This window comes from Theropithecus gelada, chromosome 1 (assembly GCF_003255815.1).
Source record: "Theropithecus gelada isolate Dixy chromosome 1, Tgel_1.0, whole genome shotgun sequence".
Taxonomy (NCBI): Eukaryota; Metazoa; Chordata; class Mammalia; order Primates; family Cercopithecidae; genus Theropithecus; species Theropithecus gelada.
The window spans coordinates 62,657,689-62,678,389 of NC_037668.1; the positions used below are offsets into that span (position 1 = coordinate 62,657,689).

At 39.1% G+C, this 20,701-nt stretch overlaps 1 protein-coding gene across 4 annotated transcripts in view; it reads right to left on the reverse strand.

The window, feature by feature from the left end:
• The window catches only part of ZMYM6 (zinc finger MYM-type containing 6), a 46,520-nt gene that overhangs the window by 21,623 nt on the left and 4,196 nt on the right, over positions 1–20,701 (reverse strand). For all 4 annotated transcript variants that reach the window (XM_025354129.1, XM_025354154.1, XM_025354147.1 and 1 more), the window contains 9 exons: positions 12,707–12,791; positions 11,638–11,887; positions 7,176–7,350; positions 6,886–7,077; positions 4,916–5,066; positions 4,379–4,494; positions 3,243–3,521; positions 2,933–3,083; positions 1,253–1,425 (listed from right to left, as the gene is read on the reverse strand). In XM_025354129.1, coding sequence (XP_025209914.1) covers positions 1,253–1,425; positions 2,933–3,083; positions 3,243–3,521; positions 4,379–4,494; positions 4,916–5,066; positions 6,886–7,077; positions 7,176–7,350; positions 11,638–11,887; positions 12,707–12,791 — 1,572 coding nt within the window. The remainder of the gene's footprint in view (positions 1–1,252; positions 1,426–2,932; positions 3,084–3,242; positions 3,522–4,378; positions 4,495–4,915; positions 5,067–6,885; positions 7,078–7,175; positions 7,351–11,637; positions 11,888–12,706; positions 12,792–20,701) is intronic.

The following is a 20,701-nucleotide window of genomic DNA, read 5'->3' on the forward strand; positions in this document are numbered from 1 at the left end:
TTGCTTGAACCCAGGAGGCAGAGGTTGCAGTGAGCCAAGATCGCGTCACTGCACTCCATCCTGGGCGACAGAGTGAGACTCTGTCTCAACAAAACAAAACAAAACAAAAAAATGCTCGTTTTCAAAATTACCAATAAGGGAGTCTAAAGATAGGTTCATAACTGGGCGTGGTGGTGCGCACCTTTCCCGGTTACTCGGGAGCCTGAGGCAGGAGAATCGCTTGAACCCAGGAGGCGGAGGCTACAGGGAGCCAACATCACCCACTGATCACGCCACTGCACACCACCCTGAGCAACAGAACAAGGTTCTGTCTGGCAGTGGGGTGGGGGGTGGGCAGCGTGGGGTGGGGCAAGAAAAGATACACAATGAAAAAAATAAGTAAAAAAAAAATAAAGATAGGTTCAACTTTAAAAAAATTAAGCAGCAGCTTACAGCAGTTGATATAATATGGGCTTTGGAGTCATAAAGGTTTTGATTCATTCAGCAAATATTTAATTAGACATCATTTGTCTTAAGTACTGTGATTGGCCCTAATTATAGAATCATGAAAAATAGATTACCCTCCCCCAACAATAAAATTCTATTCTGGGGGTGAGGTAGACAAGCAAACAGTGATTTCACCAGAGTGTTATAGATGCTGTCTTCCTGTCCCCTATCAGCTTCCTCGAGAGCATATTACTTAACTTCCCTGGACCTCTCTCCTTTTTCTTATTTATAAAATGGCAATAATATTCTTAGCTCTTGGGACTATGGTAGGATTAAATGAAATGACACTTACGGAGCACCAGACATGTATTAGTGGTTCAATTAACTGCAGCTACCATTGTTAGCCTTTCAAAAAGTTAATCTTTTTTAAAATGAGGTAGGAATAGTTGCCAGCTATTGTCCTTTGACCTATGAAGTGAGACAAGGTCTGACTTCAAATTCCTCAGAGTAACCTGAATGAGAGAGCCACTTCAGGCAACATTATGTGAAGTTCTAAACTGAAAGAAGTCAAATAAGGGCAATGTGCCTTATAAGAAGGCAAAAATAAAAGGACCATATCCAATCAACAACAAAGTCTGCAGAAATCCTATACTTTTTATCCCAAAGAGTTCATGTTTATATTCAACTGAATTTTTGTTATAGCCCATAACTTATTTTATCCAGTGCTAAACACCAAATTTTTCTTGACATAATTTGAATATATTTTAAATAGAAAACAATTTGCACTGATTTCAGAAAGCCAAAAAAAGTATATTATCACCTTTACCTGATAAAACAGAACCGTAAATTTGGACATACAATCTTCACAACAAAACTCTTCTAACTTGCCCTCCAATCGGTTTTCTACCAAATTTGGGGATGTCTGTGAACAATAGCTGCACATCTTACAGTAGTTTCCCCATCGTTCTCCAAAGTCACGGGCAGATAGGAATTTGCAAACTGAGGATCAGAGGGATGAAAGGAAGAAAGATCAAATTTACATTAACTGAGGAGGTATAAGAAGTTTCTGTGGTCTTCTAATACTTACACAATTATTTGCCTCTAGATTACAAGACAGTCTCTGTATTCACAAACCAAACTTATACCACCTTTTATTTCATTTTATTTTATTTTTTGAGACAGAGTCTCACTCATTTTTCCCAGGCTGAAGGGCAGTGGCATGATCTCAGCTTACTGCAACCTCCGCCTCCCGGGTTCAAGTGATTCTCCTGCCTCAGCCTCCTGAGTAGAGTAGCTGGGATTACAGGCGCCTGCCACTACGCCCAGCTAATTTTTATATTTTTAGTAGAGACAGCATTTTGCCATGTTGGCCAGGCTGTTCTAGAACTCCTGACCTCAGGTGATCTGGCTCACCTCAGCCTCCCAAAATGCTGGGATTATAGGCGTGAGCCACTGCGCCTGGCCCCCACCTTTTAAATATACTCTAAATATTAGGCCATTTATATTCAAAAACATCAGAGGTATAAAAGTTTTTTAAGCCAAGAAGCAGCAACTATTTAAGCTCTTCTTTACAAATGAGTGCGAGAACAAAAAGATCTCTGATGTCATAACTAAACTTATAAAGAGATTTTCTTTATTAATACCACTGATCTAATCATTTTTACAGTTTTTTATTGCAATTATTGCAACATTTAAAGAGACTGACTTTCGTCCATGCACAGTCGCTCATGCCTGTAATTGCAGCACTTTGGGAGGCCGAGGCGGTAGTATCACCTGAGCTCAGGAATTCAAGACCAGTCTGGACAACATGGTGAAACCCCGTCTTTACAAAAAATAAAAAAAATTAGCCAGGCATGGTGGCATGCTCTTGTAGCTTCAGCTACTTGGGAGGCTGAAGTAGGAGGATCCCTTAAACCAGGGAGGCAGAGATAACAGTAAGCCAAGATCATGCCACCACACTCCAGCCTGAGTGACAGGGCAAGACCTTGTCTCAAAAAAATAAATAAATAAAAATAATAAATAAAAAGATTGACTTTAAAGTGAATTAACTATAAACACAATTCAAAAAAACTTCTTTTTTTTTTTTGAGACAGTGTTTCACTCTTGTCGCCCAAGCTAGAGTCTAATGGCGTGATACCGGCACACTGCAACCTCTGCCTCCGAGGTTCAAGCAATTCTCCTGCCTCAGGCTGCCAAGCAGCTAGGATTACACGTGTGCGCCACCATGCCCAGCTAATTTTGTATAGAGATGGGGTTTTTTAATAGAGATGGGGTTTCACCATGTTGGTCAGGCTGGTCTTGAACTCCCAACCTCAAGTGATCCACCCGCCTCAGCCTCCCGAAGTGCTGGGATTACAGGCGTGAGCCACAGTGCCAGGCCTCCAAAATACTTCTAATTATACCTCATAAGACAAAAAGAATGTGAAAACTAATTGTGGCTTAATTGCCCAAGTCATCACGAATTATAACAACCCATGCTCTGTGGATAAACCAACTTTGCCTTTACCTTCACTACAGAATGGCTTGTCAACCCCTGAGAATCGCACAGTCTCCTTTATAATTTTCTGCAGTTTACAGTAGTCACACATTGCCACAACTTTATTTTTCTTCTTGTATTCATCAGAGCAATTCTTGCCACAAAACAGAAACATTTTACCCTGCAGAAAAACAAGAGTCATTAAGAGCTAACTAAACAGTTGCTTTATCTTTAAGAAGTCATTTTCATGTCAAAGCAAACTGAGTGTTCAAAATTGAAAACACAAAAGTGTTTCCACTGGATAAGTTTATATTCAATCCCTTTCATGATCTCTCTTTACCTTGTAGAAAAGAAGTTCTGGTTTTGTGGCAAACAGATGATTACAGTGCTGACACTTGAGTTTAACAACTGTATGGGTTAAAGCAACTTGCTGGGATTGTTCAGCAAGAGGTTGGAGGCTGGTTGCAGCAGAGCCACGGATGGAGCTGGAGGAAACGGCAGAGGTGTTACCTCCTCCTGTTGACACTGCTGACCTGGAGGAGGGCAGGCTTACAACCACTTGGCCCTGAGACAGGGGCATCGCTGAAGAGTTTGTTCCTTTTGGCTTGTTAAATACATTCTGAATGAAAACAAATAAGGTAAAGATTTTATCAAGTGAGAAATAAGATAACTTGGTACTTTTCATGTCCTCACTTTAATAAATCAAGTCCCCCACAAACATTTTTTAAAATTTTCTATGTCACGGAAAGAGTTTAAATGGCATACTTCCACAATAAAAGGACTGAGAAATATAACATTAAAAGGTCAAGGACTGGAATTCAGGCTTTCCTGACAAAGACCTCTAATGTATGCCTCTAATAAATTAGAGCAGGCTTCTCCTTCCCCCCAAAACCTCCCCCTACCTGCACTCCCATTATCAACCAGCTTCTGATGGCTATTAAGACACAACTGCCACCAACAGTCTCTTTCTCCCTAATGCCAGGGATACTGCATCAGGCATGTTCCTACCCCGGAGATTACTAAACTCTACTCTGTGTGTGTATTGCAGAGAGTAAGGAGAAAATGGGACAAGTGGATGCTTACAATTCCATGCCAGGAGTCACTAGGTATCTGACCCAGGATGAGAGAGGAAGGGGCATGTGAATCCCATCAGGCTACTGTTCTTCACCATACCACCTACCCAAACCATAATCCTAGCTTCCATCTTTGTGAAGGGGAGAGACCCAAGGGAGAAAGTGGGAGGGAATGACAGTTTAGGCAAGTTTCCTAAATAAAGAAGAAATTGCTAAGACCCAATATCTGGGTTCAGATATTTTACAGAAATGACCTGGTTGGGACCCTGGATGAAACAAAACAAATTTTTTCTTTTTAATTCAAATTTAAATTTTCATAAGAACAGGCCTTCAGCAGTTAACACTGTGCCACAGATCAATGCCTAAGAGAATCACATGCATGATGTGCTACCTCAGATCATACCTGGAAAGCGACCACACAACTGGAGCTGCAGAAGCTGTATATAGTTCCATTTGACATGGCTAGGTGATACTGAGGGATTGCTGAGGTTTTACAACTATGACACGAAACCTGGACACCTTGATGACAAAAAATAAAAAACAATGATTAAGTTATACCAATGAACAAACAATACAAAAATGTATTGGGAGAATGAAAAAATTAAATAATAATATACCAAAAAAATCAAGGAACTTTACAAAAATCTGAAATCTAACTACAACTAACCTCTATTAAGTCCCACTTAGACAAAAACTAACTTGGAAATTTTAAGTGTTTTTTCTTTCTTCTCACATATGAAACTATAAAATACTGTATATATTGCAACCAAGAAAATCAGTGAAAAACTATTTTCACATACAAGTCAGTTATTTAAAAGTCAATCTTGGGTCTTTATTTAACTAACGAGATAAATTTAGCTTGTAACAAAATCAAAGAAAAGCAGTTACATTTTTCTTCAATAGTTATTAAATATATAAATTTATCAAATTTAAACATTACCTGAAGAAGTAACAGTCTTAACTCTGTAAGCAGATAAGCAATTAATAGAGCAGAAAAGCTCTGTTTTTCCTGAATCATTTGTAGTCTCAATCATTTCAGCTGAGGGCCTCAATGACTTCCCCAGGGCATATGGAGGAATCTGGGCTGAATTCTATTAAAATAAAAGAACATTAGATACCTAGTACAAGCATACATATTTACATATTGTTCAAAAAACTAAAAAGAAAAGCTACCTACAACCACGGCTCTTGGTTGAAATATTTGAGCATGATGATGAAACCACACTATTGGGAGGTGGGAAAATAAGTTCTTCCAGACAGTAATAAAATAGAAACTGAAGAAATTAGTAACTACTCAGATAGAGATCTTAGCAAACAAAACACATTAATTCAAACACAAGTAATGAATTAGGTAATCATTACATACTTTTTCATCACCAATAATCAGAGAAGACCAGCGAATCCATGAACCAAAGGGCCATTCTCGGTATAGTCTTGTACATCAATCTAGAAGAGTCTACCACCTTTAAGGTTACTTAATTTGTGAGATTCTTCAGCAGGAGATAGAAATGATACTTAATGTATATTAATAGAGATCCTACAGAACGATCTATTTTTCAAGCTGAGTTTCATAATAAAATCTGCTCATAAGTTTATTCATGTTTTAAGAAATAATAAAAATAGCTACCATTTACATAACCAATACTATAACTTACTAAATGCGTATCATGAGCCAGGCCCCAGGCTAAGCAATTGATATACAGTGTGTCACAGAATCCTTTTAACGACAGAGTGAAGTGCTCTCAAAAATTACATTAACAAAAAGTTCAAATTAACTTTAATTAAATTAACAGATGAGCAGAAGAAGTAGGAAATTAAACTCATTTCATCAGGCTCCAAAGTTCAGGCTCCTAACCACTACACTAGCCTGTCAGTGACACATTATAAGGTCTCTCAATATGAAAGGAAATCGTAGGAAAATATAAATTCTGAGGTTTCATGACATAATCTTCCTAGTAAAAAGACAGAGCACAATACTAGTAACAAAATTAGAAATGGAACTCATTTTGGGATCATATATAAAATAACATGGATTCTTTTCCTGTGAAAGTAGTAACCAGACTGCCAAAAATGGCAATTCTTAAAAAAAGAGATTATTTTCAGTGATGAATGTCCATATGTCCATTACCAACTGCTCAGAGGAAGTAACAAATCAAACTTGCTAACTGAAAAAAATGTTTAATTATCATTTACAAGATACATCTTTACATCTTTAAGAAAAACTTTTTAAAACCACAAATCAGTAATAATTAAATTGACACAAGGTGATATATTTAGTAACAAGCTTACTGCATTTATTCATTACAATAAATAAAATTACTTGAAGTATTCTCATAAGACAGTGTTGACCAAATAATTACGATTCATTCCCAAACACATTTTAAAATGAAAAAGACAAGCTTTGTTTAGATTCACTGATTTTATCATCTTAACTCTTGCTTATGGCTTATTTATAATACGGTATTCTTGCTATCAATACATCACAAAATATTTCATGCTCAAAGAAAATCATGAAATTACATTTGAGGCCGGGACGTGGTTACTCACGCCTGTAATCCCAGCATTTTGGGAGGCTGAGGTGGGTGGATGGCTTGAGCTCAGGAGTTCAAGACCGGCCTGAGCAACATGGCAAAACCCCATCTTAACTAAAAAAAAAAAAAAGAAAAGAAAAGAAATCTCATTTGTGAATTCTTAGCTATGAAGGGAGCCTTTAAAAAGGGACTTATTTTACCTACATCAACTTACCATCACAATCATCCCTCACACCATCAGAATATATCTCATTTTCTAGAAGGGAAATCACATATCAGGATGGACTAATGGAAGGAACTCACTCTCATTTAGTTCATCCCTGTGCAGCCAAATCAGAAGGAGTGGGCCTAACTACATGCAACAAATAGATATTCATACCTGCTTGTATGCCGTGACACTTGTTGAACTAAAAACCTTCTGGGATTGGCAAGGACCAGAGCTACTATAGCAATAGCTCCCACAGTTCTCACAACAGTTCATGGTGAGGTTGTTTGTAGAGTGAAATTTTGAAAAACAGGCATCACTACAAAGACCATGTACCACATTTTGATATTTAACTTCAAATCGAGTCTAGGAAATAAACACACACACACATACACAAAATAAGCAGAGCCAGCTAAAAAAAATCTCTTTGAGCAGAATCCCAATAAAAGTAAAATGTAACTTACATCAGCATTCTTCTGACACATACTGCACTTAGTTGAAATGCTTTTGGTATATATGGTAACAACAGGTTTTTTCTTTAGCTCATAAGACGACAAGCATGATTGGCTGCAGAAATCTTTGCTAGGAGAGGAATTCTCAAAGCGAGTTGTGATCACATCCTTAGGATTTAAAATGTCTCTAAAAATAAATAACAAAGGTAAAAATGAAATGTATTCTTCACAATTGTAACTTCCTCCTCTTTGTGAGCTGAAATAACACTTACTAAGGGCAAGTATTGTATGGTAGAAAAAGGATAAGGTGTCTGCAAAGCTTGGTTTGATGATGACTTCTGCTATTTATCAGGTGAGTGACAATGAATGATGTAATTACTATCTCAATTTCCTCATGTATAAAATGGGGTTTACAATACCTAATTCATAAATTTGTCAAGAGCGAATTCTATTTAAAATATAACCAGCCAGGGCCGGGCATGGTGGCTCACGCTTGTAATCCCAGCACTTTGGGAGGCCGAGGTGGGCGGATCATGAGGTCAGGAGTTCAAGACCAGCCTGGCCAACACAGTGAAACCCCGTCTCTACTAAAAATACAAAAGTTAGCTGGGTGTGGTAGTGGGTGCCTGTAATCCCAGCTACTCGGGAGGCTTAGGCAGGAGAATCGCCTGAACTCGGGAGGTGGAGGTTGCAGTGAGCCGAGATTGTGCCACTGCACTCCAGCCTGGGCAACAGAGCTAGACATCATCTCAAAAAAAAAAAAAAAAAATGTGTATATATATATATATATATATATATATACACACACACACACACACACACACAGCCAGCCAGATGCTGAAAACAAAAATAGGAAGGCTTCCAGCCCCAACCAAGTTTCATCTGCTGTAGCCAATGGGACCAGTCAGTGTCCATCCCACAACTCCAGACCACAAGACACTGGTTCTCTTACTAGCCAGAGGCTGCCCAAAGTAGAACTGAAACGAGACAATAAATGCATTTTGTGTGTGTGTGTGAGACAGAGTCTCACTCTGCTGCCCAGGCTGGAGTGCAGTGGCACGATCTTGGCTCACTACATCCTCCACCTCCTGGGTTCAAGCAATTCTCCTGTCTTAGCCTCCCGCCCGAGTAGCTGGGACACAGGCCCATGCCACCATGCCAGGCTAATTTTTGTATTTTTAGTAGAGACAGGGTTTCGTCATATTGGCCAGGCTGGTCTCAAACTCCTGACCTCGTGATCTGCCTGCCTCGGCCTCCCAAAGTGTTGGGATTACAGGCACAAGCCACCGCGTCCAGCCAAGACAATAAACGAAATGTTTAAAAGTTGAAAGTGCAAGATTTTGAGAAACAAATGAGCTACCAGAATACAAAAAATAAGCATGATATATAATATTTAGCTATAACTGAAAAAATCAAAGAAACATATGACAAAAGGGCTGTTAAGGCTTTGTATCAGAGGACAGATGGAAACAGGAACGAGATAGGAAGAACAAAAATAATTGAGTGGTTCTGTGAGATTCCTAGAGCCAATTTGTAAAAGCTAATTATTGCAATAAGCACAAATAGCAATACCCTGGTAAAACAGAGGCTAAGTATTGCCATTCTTCTGACAAGTATAAAAACTAAAGGAAATAGTCACTAATTATAAACACTAGTGCAGGCCACAAAGTAAATGGCAAAGTATATAATAATGGCTATAATATATACTACAATAAGTGTGTTGAGTAATTACTATGCACCAAGCATTATTCTCTTTACTCAAATTATCCAATTTAAATACCACAAAAATGACAGAGTGCAGTGGCTTACCCACATAATCCTAGCACTTTGGGAGGCCAAGGCAGAAGGATTGCTTGAGCCCGGGGAGTTCAAAGCTCCAATGAGCCATGATCATGCCACTGCACTCCAGCCTGGGCAACACAGCAAGACCCAATCTCTACAAAAAAATTTTTTTAATTAGCAGGGCATGCTGGCTCATGCCCATGGTCTCAGTTACTCAGGATGCTGAGCTGGGAGGACTGCTTGAGCCCAGGAAGCAGAGGCTGTGGTAAGGTGGGATCACACAACCGCACTCCAGCCTGGGTGACAGAGTGAGACCCTGTTTCAAAAAAAAAAAAAAATCCCCAAACTACTATGAGGTTAAGTATTACTGCAACTGCCACTTTACAGATGAGGAAACTGAATCAGAGGTTAAACAGCTTGTCAAAATCATATTGCTAGTAGGCAGTAAAGCTGAAATACAAATCCAGGTAGTCTGACTCTAGTCTATGGAATTAATTATTCCACTATGGTGCCTCCCATCTAGCACCTTTATTATACAGGTGTATTCAATGGTAAACCATGAGAAAATAACAACAATGAAAATTATTTTAATTATTTAAAACTCAACTGTAAAAATACGACAGCAAATCTTGGAAACCAAAAGAATATGCTTATAATATACAGATGAAGTATTAATTTTGAAAAGTGATTTTTCTACTGAAAACAGAGCAATTAAGAGTTTCACTTAATAAGGTGAATCTGCCAGTGGCATAATAAGTAAAAAAATAGTAAGTAAAAATACGTAAATCAAAGAGAGTAATTTTATAATGAAAATCTGTGCATATAAATTATAAATGTACTCTGAACTTTACACACTCAAATGAGTGCTATACCATAACATTTACCTTAGAAAAACCACACCTCTTCCAACAATAACATAGCTCAAACGTTTTTCTAATTTTTTAAGACAAAACTTAAGATAAACCTTTAGACTATTTTTTAACTTTTAATTTTATAAATCTCATGTTTTAACAGTATGACTCAATTTAATTAGCTACTATATTAGCCTGATTAAGGTATCAAGCGCCTTTGAAAATTTGTAAAAATCAAATGCATGCGGAAAAGATAAGAATCTGTCTCCTAATCTTATACTAAAAAGTCACTGACGGGGTGACTACTTTTAAGAAAACAATAGGCATTTGGATGTATAAGTTGTGTTATGTTCTTTAAATAAATAAAATTATTTAATTTTATTTTGATATTTGGTATGTTGAAACAATATCTAAAAATAGAAAACTAAGTTTACTTCTTCAGATTAGTTTCATGAGAACGACATAAAAGTATTAATTAGAAGGGTATTTTGCAACAAACTAATTTAGAGTATATAAATATTTTAAAATTCCTCTCTCCTGGCCAGGTATGATGGCTCATGCCAATAGTCCCAGCACTTTGGGAGGCTGAGGCAGGCTAATTGCTTGAGCCCAGGAGTTTGAGAACAGCCTGGGCAACATAGCAAAACCATCTCTACAAAAAATATAAAAATTAGCCGGGCATGGTGGTGTGCGCCTGTGGTCCCAGCTACTTGAAAGGCTGAGGTGGGAGGATCATCTGAGCCTAGGGAGTTCAAGGCTGCAGTGAGCAGTGATCATGCCACTGCACTCCAGCATGGCCAACAAAGAAAAAAAAACATCCTCTCTCCTGTTTAGCTGGAAATTTCCATATAGCAGGATCCACTTTTAGATAGTTTAGGTCAAGACACAAAGCAGATAAACATGGCCAAGACAAAATAGGGGCCTACAAATGATATGTTAAGTATACAAAGTAATATGTATTATATATACATATATTTATTAAATTTAATATATTTATCATGTTAACTATAAACAGTAACACGATATAATTTTTATTATCAATAACAGGATTCCGTTTATTAAGTACTTGCTGTGCGCTAGGCCATGTGCTAACACTGTCTCATTAAAATCCTAGGAAGCAACTATTATTTACTGATGAGAAATGGAGGCTTAGAAAGTTAAATATCTAGTCCGAAGTCACAGAGATAAATGATAGACCCACAGTTTAAAAGCAAGCTCTTACCATTTTTTGCCCATAGTGACTACTAACAACACACTGTATTCCTCAAATTACACTACCACAGTAATAGGTAAAACTTGCCAAATCCTTCAAATGTACTAAGGCAGGGAAAGATTTATGTGACTTTGTTGCTGTATTTTCTTCTCTCTGCATCTAAGCATTATTGTAAAGCAACAATGACCCCACAAGGACATTAGAAATAAACACATTTTTGTGACCATGTGGAGTTTTTACTTTTTAAAGAATTAAATAGCTTTCATATACTATTAAAAGAGTGAAATTATTTTATGCTATACCAAATAACTTTCAAGATAACTGTTAAATAAATTTAAATGGTGGGTGTCTACAATTACAGGATAGTCCTGCAATTCCCACATGTCATTTGTTATTTCTTTCCATAGTAAAATCTAAAGTGACAGAAAACCGGTTTAATCATCATTCTAACACCACGTCACTTACTTAATGTTGCAAAACTTTAAAATTGGCTAATTCTTCCATTAGCTAAAAAGTTATTTCTACGGATACATGCTAAAGAGATTTAAAGTATCAATAGCATGTTTGAACTAAACTACATACACACTAAAAAAAGGTACAGTAAAAAGGGATGTTAAGAATTTTATACTTCGAGCAGTTTGTGCAGGTTTTCTTGGGAGGAGGTGGCAGGCAGGCAGGTGAAGAATGTCTGGTGATGCATCGTGTGGAGCAGAAGAGCTGAGTAGATCCTGTCTTATGATATGCAGTTTGGCCCTTATAAAGCATTTTTTTACAACCAGAACAAAAAACCTTAATAGCAACAGCTGGAACTGAAGGAAGCAATACACTTGGGCCAGATGATGTAAAAGAAAGCTGAAAGCCTGGGTTCAACTGCTGGGCTATCAAAACAAAATAAAAAAAGTTTTAGTATCAATACTAATGCACATACAGTCTCAGTCTCTCTCTCTCCCTCTCTCTCTCTCTCTTTCTTTTTCTGAGACAGGGTCTCACTGTCACCCCGGCTGGAAGGCAGTGGTGTAATCATAGCTCACTGAAGCCTCAAACTCCCAGGATTAACTAATCCTGCCGCCTCAGCCTCTTGAGTAGCTGGGACTACAGGCACACGCCACCACACCCAGCTAATTTTTTTTTAATTTTTAGCAGAGATAAGGTCTCACCATGTTGCCCAGACTGGTCTCAAACTCTTGAGCAAAAGCCATCCACCTGCCTCAGTCTCCCAAGTTGCTGAGATTACAGGTGTTAGCCACCACACCCGGCCCAGTATCTCTTTTTTAGGACAAATTCCCTATCTTGAAATCCAGTATCAATGAGGCAATAAGTATCAATGAGGCAATAAGCACTCCAAAACTGAGGTTTCAATTTTTTTTTTTACCATGACTCAAAGTAGGAAATACATTTAATATTATAACCCAGTTCTCATATACATATGTTTGTAAATGTGGGGATGTGTGTTCACTTCAATCACTGAAACAGAAATTTTATGAAACAATGTTTCCTTACTATACATATCATATTCTGATATAATCTTATTCTATTTTATTTTTTAAAACGCTGCTGAAAACCAGCTACTCACAGTTTGAAAAACCACAGCTCTAAAGAAAGAGAAAGACATACATGAAAAGATGCTTTCTCTCAATTTTACAAGTCAGAATAAGCAAATACTAATTGTAATTAACTTATACAGTTCCATTTCTTACCAAGAGGTCTCTCATTAACTGAAAACACACCACTAATTTTCAATTCACTTTCTTGAATTTTTGGCTGTTGGGCACTTCCATACTCCTTTAAAAAAGAAAAGAAAAGAAAAAAGAGCAATGAATACAGTGTATGTAAGTAAACTAGAAATTCAAGCAAAAAAAAAAATTATTCTATCCTATTCATCTTTTTTTTTTGAGATGGAGTCTTGCTCTGTCACCCAGGCTGGTGTGCAGTGGCACAATCTTGGCTCACTGCAACCTCTGCCTCCCAGATTCAAGTGATTCTTCTGCCTCAGCTGCCCAAGTAGCTGGGACTACAGGTATGCACCACCATACCCAGCTATTTTTTGTATTTTTAGTAGAGATAGGGTTTCACCATATTGGCCAGGCTGGTCTCAAACTCCTGACCTCGTGATCCACACACCTCAGCCTCCCAAAGTTCTGGAACTACAGGCATGAGCCACCACACCCGGCCCTATTAATCTCTTAAACAGTCTAATCATAAATACCTTCACAAACACCTCAAAAGTCAAAATTTACAAGTTATTAGACTAGATTTAATCTTTATGAAGACAATCTTTCAGAATTAGAGAATCTTTTAAAATACTCTTATCTACTTTTCAAATGTAATTTTGATATATGGGAGTAATACATAATTATTCCAAATGCTGAGCACTATCTATTTTTTAGATAGTGTGTTTAAAAGGGAGCAATAAATAATTTTTTTTTTTTTTTTTTTTTGAGAGAGAGTCTCTTCTGTCACCCAGGAATGCAATGGCGCGATCTTGGCTTACTGTAACCTCCACCACCTGGGTTCAAGCGACTCTCCTGCCTCAGCCACCCAAGTAGCTGGGACTACAGGCTTGCGCTACCACACCCGGCGAATTTTTGTGTTTTTTCCAATAGAGACGGGGTTTTGCTACGTTAGCCAGGCTGGTCTCAAACTCCTGACCTCAGGTGATCTGCCCACCTTGGCCTGCCAAAGTGCTGGGATTACAGGTGTGAGCCATCGCACCCGGCAAAAAGGAGCAATCAATGAAATTAAATGTGGCTGAGCGTGGTGGCTCACACCTATAGTCCCAGCTACCAGGAAGGCTGAGGCAGGAGAATCACTTTTTTTTTTTTTAGATGGAATCTTTCTCTGTTGCCCAGGCTGGAGTGTAGTGGATTGCTTGAACCCGGGAGGAGAGGCTGCAGTAAGCTGAGATTGTGCCACTGCACTCCAGCCTGGGCAACAGAGAGAGCCTCTGTCTCAAAAAAAAAAAAAAAAAAAAGAAAAATTAAATCTGAATCATTTAGAGTTTGGATTTCAATCATTTTAGACTTACAAGCTGTCTTTTCTGTTAATGACAGAAAAGATACAAGAGTGTCAATGCAATCTGCTCATTATACATAAAATCATCACAGACAGAATCCTATTTATTCTTACTACATTCTTTAAAACGTTTTAAAACAAAATGTAATCATGAAACATTTTAAAAATGTAAATGCCTATTTTGAATGGTTCTTTATTCTGAAATTATAACCATCCTTTTTTTAATGTTAAAATACCCTTACATATTTCAAAACAGAAAGTTTTCTTAAAAAGTCTTACTTTTCTGAATCACTGATGGTAATAAATGGCAGTTGTATTTTTAATCTCCCCACATGTAGCAAAATAAATGAGTAGCTATGTTAGTTCCAAAGTTACTTTCGAAATTTGCCAAAAACTAGGAACCACTGCATTAATTCAACACTTCCCATGATATGTATTGAGCACCCAAAGAGGTGCTCTCTATAAGATATCCCTTCTTTATAGATGAGGAAAGCGAAGCTAAGAGATGTTCAGCAACTTGCCCAAGGTCACAAAGAGACTACATGCACAGATGGGAATCAAACTCAGTCTCTCTGTTCTTTTTTTTTTTTTTTTTCTTCTTCTTCTTCTTTTTGAGATGGAGTCTCGCTCTGTTGCCCAGGCTGGAGTGCAATGGCGCCATCTCAGCTCACTGCAACCTCTGCCTCCCGGGTTCAAGCAATCCTCAGCCTCCCGAGTAGCTGGTATTACAGGCATCCACCACTATGCCCAACTAATTTTTGTATTTTTAGTAGAGACAGAGTTTCACCATGTTGGTCAGGCTGGTCTTGAACTCCTGACCTCAGGTGACCCGCCCACCTCCACCTCCCAAAGTGTTGGGACTACAGGCATGAGCCACCGCACCCAGCCAGTCTCTCTGTTCTAAAACCCAACATAGCACCGTCATACATGTGAAAATATAAAGTAATTACTACGATGAATTCAAACTCTGGCCCAATTGAAATAAAGTTCCCCCGTTGTAGTAATCTCTCCCATCTCCTTTCTCTCACAGCACTAAATCATTTCATTACTTATTTGGATAATTTGAATAATGCCTAACATTCATCCTTCCCCCTACACACACATTAGACTGAAAAGATCACATCCATTATGGACAATATCTGTTTTTTTCAACCCTGTATACCCAACCGCCCAACACAGTCAACATAACAGTAATGACTATGGGTTCTAACAGCAGACAGAAACATACGATCTTGGCTCCTAAACAAGCTATTTAATCTTTCTTAGTTTCAATTTATCTGTAAAATAAAGATAATATTACCTAACCCATAGGGCCAATGGGGAGGGAGGGGGCAAATGACTTAATATAAATAAAGTACACAGCATGGCATCTTAGTTAGTCAAAGTCAAAAGTAAGCATGATACGAACACAAAATGCTAGTTCTTTTTTTTCTTCTTTTGAGATGGAGTTTTGCTCTTCTTGCCCAGGCTGGAGTGCAATGGCGTGATCTCGGCTCACCACAACCTCCGCCTCCAGGGTTCAAGTGATTCTCCTCCCTCAGCCTCCCGAGTAGCTGGGATTACAGGCATGCGCCACCACGCCCGGCTAATTTTGTAGTTTTAGTAGAGACAGGGTTTCTCCATGTTGGTCAGGCTGGTCTCGAACTCTTGACCTCAGGTGATCTGCCTGCCTTGGCCTCCCAGAGTGCTGGGAGTACAGGCGTGAGCCACTGCACCCAGCCAAAGTGCTAGTTCTCATACTTATTATTTTAATAACTGTGGCATTTAATAAATACTTGCTAAATGAAGGTATGTAAGTCTATTCAATCCAAAGTGCATGTTCTTAAACATTATACTTAAATAACAATATTTACTGACACTTGCAAAATGAAGAGGATGTTAAAAGTATTATATACCTCTTCAAATTACCAAAACGAGTGTTTAAGATTCAACAAAAAAAAATATTTTTTTTTTTTTTTTTTTTTTTTTTTTTTTTTTTTTTTTTGAGACGGAGTCTCACTCTGTCACCTCACCCAGGCTGGAGTGCAGTGGCGCAGTCTCGGCTCACTACAAGCTCTGCCTCCCAGGTTCACGCCATTCTCCTGCCTCAGCCTCCCGAGTAGCTGGGACTACAGGCGCACGCCACCACACCTGGCTAATTTTTTTGTATTTTTAGTAGAGACGGGGTTTCACCATGTTAGCCAGGATGGTCTTGATCTCCTGACCTCGTGATCCGCCCGCCTTGGCCTCCCAAAGTGCTGGGATTACAGGCGTGAGCCATAACGCCTGGCCAGATTCAATAAAAATTACTTTGCCTTATCAACTCAATTTCTAAAATTTTTCTGCTATTTCTGTTATATTTCCCTGACTGGTTTCTTTTACCTCAGAAAGTAACTTTTCTAAACCTTCATAGCCCACAAGTCCAAACTCTACATCTTTCCTGCTCATTGATGTTTCAATTTCACCAGGTAAAAAGAAGTAACTAAGAACTCCCTCAAAATCCCTCAACCCCCTCCACCTTACCTACAAACTGCTCAGCAAACTGTCCTACTATCTTACAGGAAAAGGAAACCTTCTTTTTAGCTATAGCTGAAATAATGCTATTTTAGAATAAGTGTGTTCCAAGTATTGCATGCAATACTCTTATAATAAAAATTACCATTGTTTATTTGACAGTAAAATTTAACCTGGCATCCTATATTTTATCTGGAAGCCCTACATCTCCAAGTAGATAACTTTTCAATCTCCAAATCCCAGATTTTTATGTGCAAATGGCTCCTTGTGCAATTTACCACTTGAATATCCCACAAGCCCTTTAAACACAACAGACCCCAAACTGCACTTAGTACTTCCTCCAAAATCCTGTTCTAACCCCTCAGTAAATGGTATCACCATAAACCCCAAAACCTGTAAGTATCCTTGGACTCCTCTCTGACCTTCACACCTCATAAACAATCTCTAAATTTGATCAATCCTACCTAACCATTTTTAAATCTATTCTCTTTTCCCACTTTATTATCAATACTCAACTATTAAACACACCACATTATCTCACCCCTCCATGACTTGGCTATTTTCTCTGCTATATTTTCTCTGTCTGAAACTTTTAGTCAGTTGTTATGATTCAATTGCTACCTGCTCTGTGAAGCCTTACTCTCCCTCTCAAATAGATTTAGGGCTCCTTCCCCTATGCTGCCAATGCACCTCACACAATTTTAAAGCAATTACATAAGACTGTGATTTTGTATTTTTTTTTTTTTTAGATGGAATCTTTCTCTGTTGCCCAGGTTGGAGTGCAGTAGAGCAATCTCTGTTCACTGCAGCCTCCACCTCCTGGGTTCAAGTGATTCTCCTGCCTCAGCCTCCCAAGTAGCTGAGCTCACAGGCGCGTACCACCAGGACTGGCTAATTTTTTTGTATTTTTAGTAGAGATGGGGTTTCACCATGTTGGCCAGGCTGGTCTTGAACTCCTGACCTCAAGTGAGCCACCCACCTCGGCCTCCCAAAGTGCTGGGATTACAGGTATGAGCCACCATGCCTGGCCTTGATTTTGAATTTGTACAAAAGGCGGCACAGGCCAGGCGCAGTGGCTCACACCGGTAATCCCAGCACTTTGGGAGGTTGAGGCAGGCAGAGTTCAAGACCAGCCGGCCAACATGGTGAAACCCCGTCTCTATTAAAAATACAAAAATTAGCCAGGTGTGGTGGTGGGCGCCTGTAATCCCAGCTACTTGGCAGGCTGAGGCAGGAGAACTGCATGAGCCCAGGAGGTGGAGGTTACAGTGACCCGAGATTGCACCACTGCACTTCAGCCTGGGCTACAAAGCAAGACTCCATCAAAAAAAAAAAAAAAAAAAAAAAAGGGTGGCACAAAGCAACAGAAAGCATACAACTTTGAAGACAATTAGGTTTAAATGAGAATGCGTAAGATACGCTTAGCACAGCTTCTCACAAGGCACAGTCACTCAACAAATAAATATTACTTCTCCCATTTCCATAACTTTTCTCTCCATTACACTATCAATTACCTCAAGAGCAGAAGTCCTATCTTTTCATCTCTGTAGCCTTTCTGAAAACAAAGTAACTAATACAGTTTACCATCCTGGTTAAGCGTTTGGGCTTTTGAATCAGACTGCTGGGGTCCAAATCCTGACTCAACCATTTATTAATTATGTGACTTTTAACAGGTTACTATCTAGGACTCAGCTTCCTCATAGGTAAAGTGGGAAGAAAAACAGTACTTAACTCAGGGTTGTGAGCATTAAATGGATTAAGGTATGTAAACTGCTCACAACAATGTTCAAGTATTATGGATTATAGTAGGCAGGAATAAAAACTCACTGAATGAATATGAATGCTCAACATATATGAATATGAGGGCTAAACTGTAACTTTTTTTTTAGATGGAGTCTCCCTTTGTGGTCCAGATTGGAGTGCAATGGCGCAATCTCAGTTCACTGCAACTTCCGCCCCCCAGGTTCAAGTGATTCTCATGCCTCAGCCTCCCAAGTAGCTGGGATTACAGGTGCTCACTACCATGCCCAGCTAGTTGTTGTATTTTTAGTAGAGACAGGGTTTCACCAGGTTGGCCAGGCTGGTCTTGAATTCCTGACCTCAATTGATCCACCCACCTCAGCCCCCTAAAGTGCTAGGGTTATAGGCACAAGTCACTGCGCCTGGCCTTCAACTATAATTGTAATATCCAGAACAAACTCTTAGAAAATCAGAAAATAGGCCGGGCGCGGTGGCTCCAGCCTGTAATCCCAGCACTTTGGGAGGCCGAGACGGGCGGATCACGAGGTCAGGAGATCAAGACCATCCTGGCTAACACGGTGAAACCCCGTCTCTACTAAAAAATACAAAAAACTAGCCGGGCGAGGTGGCAGGCGCCTGTAGTCCCAGCTACTCAGGAGCCTGAGGCAGGAGAATGGCGTAAACCCGGGAGGCGGAGCTTGCAGTGAGCTGAGATCCGGCCACTGCACTCCGGCCTGGGCTACAGAGCAAGACTCCGTCTCAAAAAAAAAAAAAAGAAAATCAGAAAATAAAAAACATTTTTTATTTGTCTCTTATTTTCTAATATTCAAAGGAGATTCATCAATGCAACATGGAAAACAATACACAATTTGTGTATTGTCAATTGTGTCAACTGGCTTGTCAACTGGCTTGTCATAGTCTATACCCTCAATCACAAAAAAATATAGCCTATTCAACTGAAAGCAATACTATAAACCAAAGACAACTGAGCAGTTCCTATCCTCTTAAATTTACAATCTAAGCTGCTAGGGAGATTTCCATTATCACAATTTTTATATTCAGAAAGAACATTTAATTAACTTAAAGCACATTATTTGTAAAGTGTATAGGCTAGGTATAATGAAAGAAATATTGCATCTGGAGTAACAACAAACTGGTTTGTATCCCAGTTTTACCATGAGACACTGGTGAAATCACTTATTCCTTCAGGCTCAGTTTCCTTATATGTGAAACAGAGGCTCTTTTATTCCAATTATTGAACATGTACTTTGTGCCAATCCCTGTGCTAGGAAATGGAGACTCAGGTCAACAAGACCAATTTCTGACTTCAGAGAGACTGCAGTCTAGTGTGTCAATGAAGGATGAGGAGGAGATGGCAAGATTAGTATAATCAGTATGAAGACAAAATTCATTGACCTGTAGATACCATAATAAAAGTGACTGCGCTATACAATTTAAAAAAGAGAGAGAGAGAACAGCTCATTCTATTGTGAATGACAAACAAACTTTTTTTTTTTTTTTTTTTTGAGACGGAGTCTCGCTCTGTCGCCCAGGCTGGAGTGCAGTGGCCGGATCTCAGCTCACTGCAAGCTCCGCCTCCCGGGTTTACGCCATTCTCCTGCCTCAGCCTCAACAAACAAACTTTTTTGAGACAAAATTTTGCCAGCCTACCTAGCTTATTTCTTCTTCCACCAGCACAAGAAATGGCATGTGCAAAGGCAAGGAAATAAAATGCAACCTAGTTTTAGAAGACAGTTTTGAGTGAACTGCAAATAGTTGGCAGGAGCATAGATTAGAAAAGGGAACAATGAATGATGACACTGGAGAGGGAAACAAAGGCCTAAACATGGATGGTTTGGATGTCACACTGAAAGATCTTTGCTTCATCACACAGAAGGAAACAGGGTCTTTAAAGGGAGAAATATCACTCCATCTGTACAGTACAATGGCATCACCATACAGTCTTTTGATGGGATATGTGACTGAAGGAAGGAGAATAGCTAGCAAACTATCATAAAAGTCCAAATGAAAAATAATGAAATAGTTCAGGTGTGATGGCTCATGCCTGTAATCCCAGCACTTTGGGAGGCCAAGGCAGGAGGACTGCTTGAGGTCAGGAGTTCAGGACCAGTCTGGGCAACATAAGGAGACCCCATCTCTACAAAAACTAGTTGGGTGTGGTGGAGCATGTTTGCAGTCAGCTACCTGGGAGGCTGAGGTGGGAGGATCTCACTTACAGTGCAGTGGCCATACTCACGCCACTGCGCTCCAGTATGGGCAACAAAGTGAGACCCTGTCTCAAAAAAAGGAAACACAGAAAAGAGAGAAAGAAATAATGAAATATAGAAGAATATCAAGGATCAGATATAAAAAATATTTAAAAGCTAAAATACACAAAACCTGGCGAAGAAACGGTTAGTTTAGGCAGAGAAAGAGTAAGAATTTAC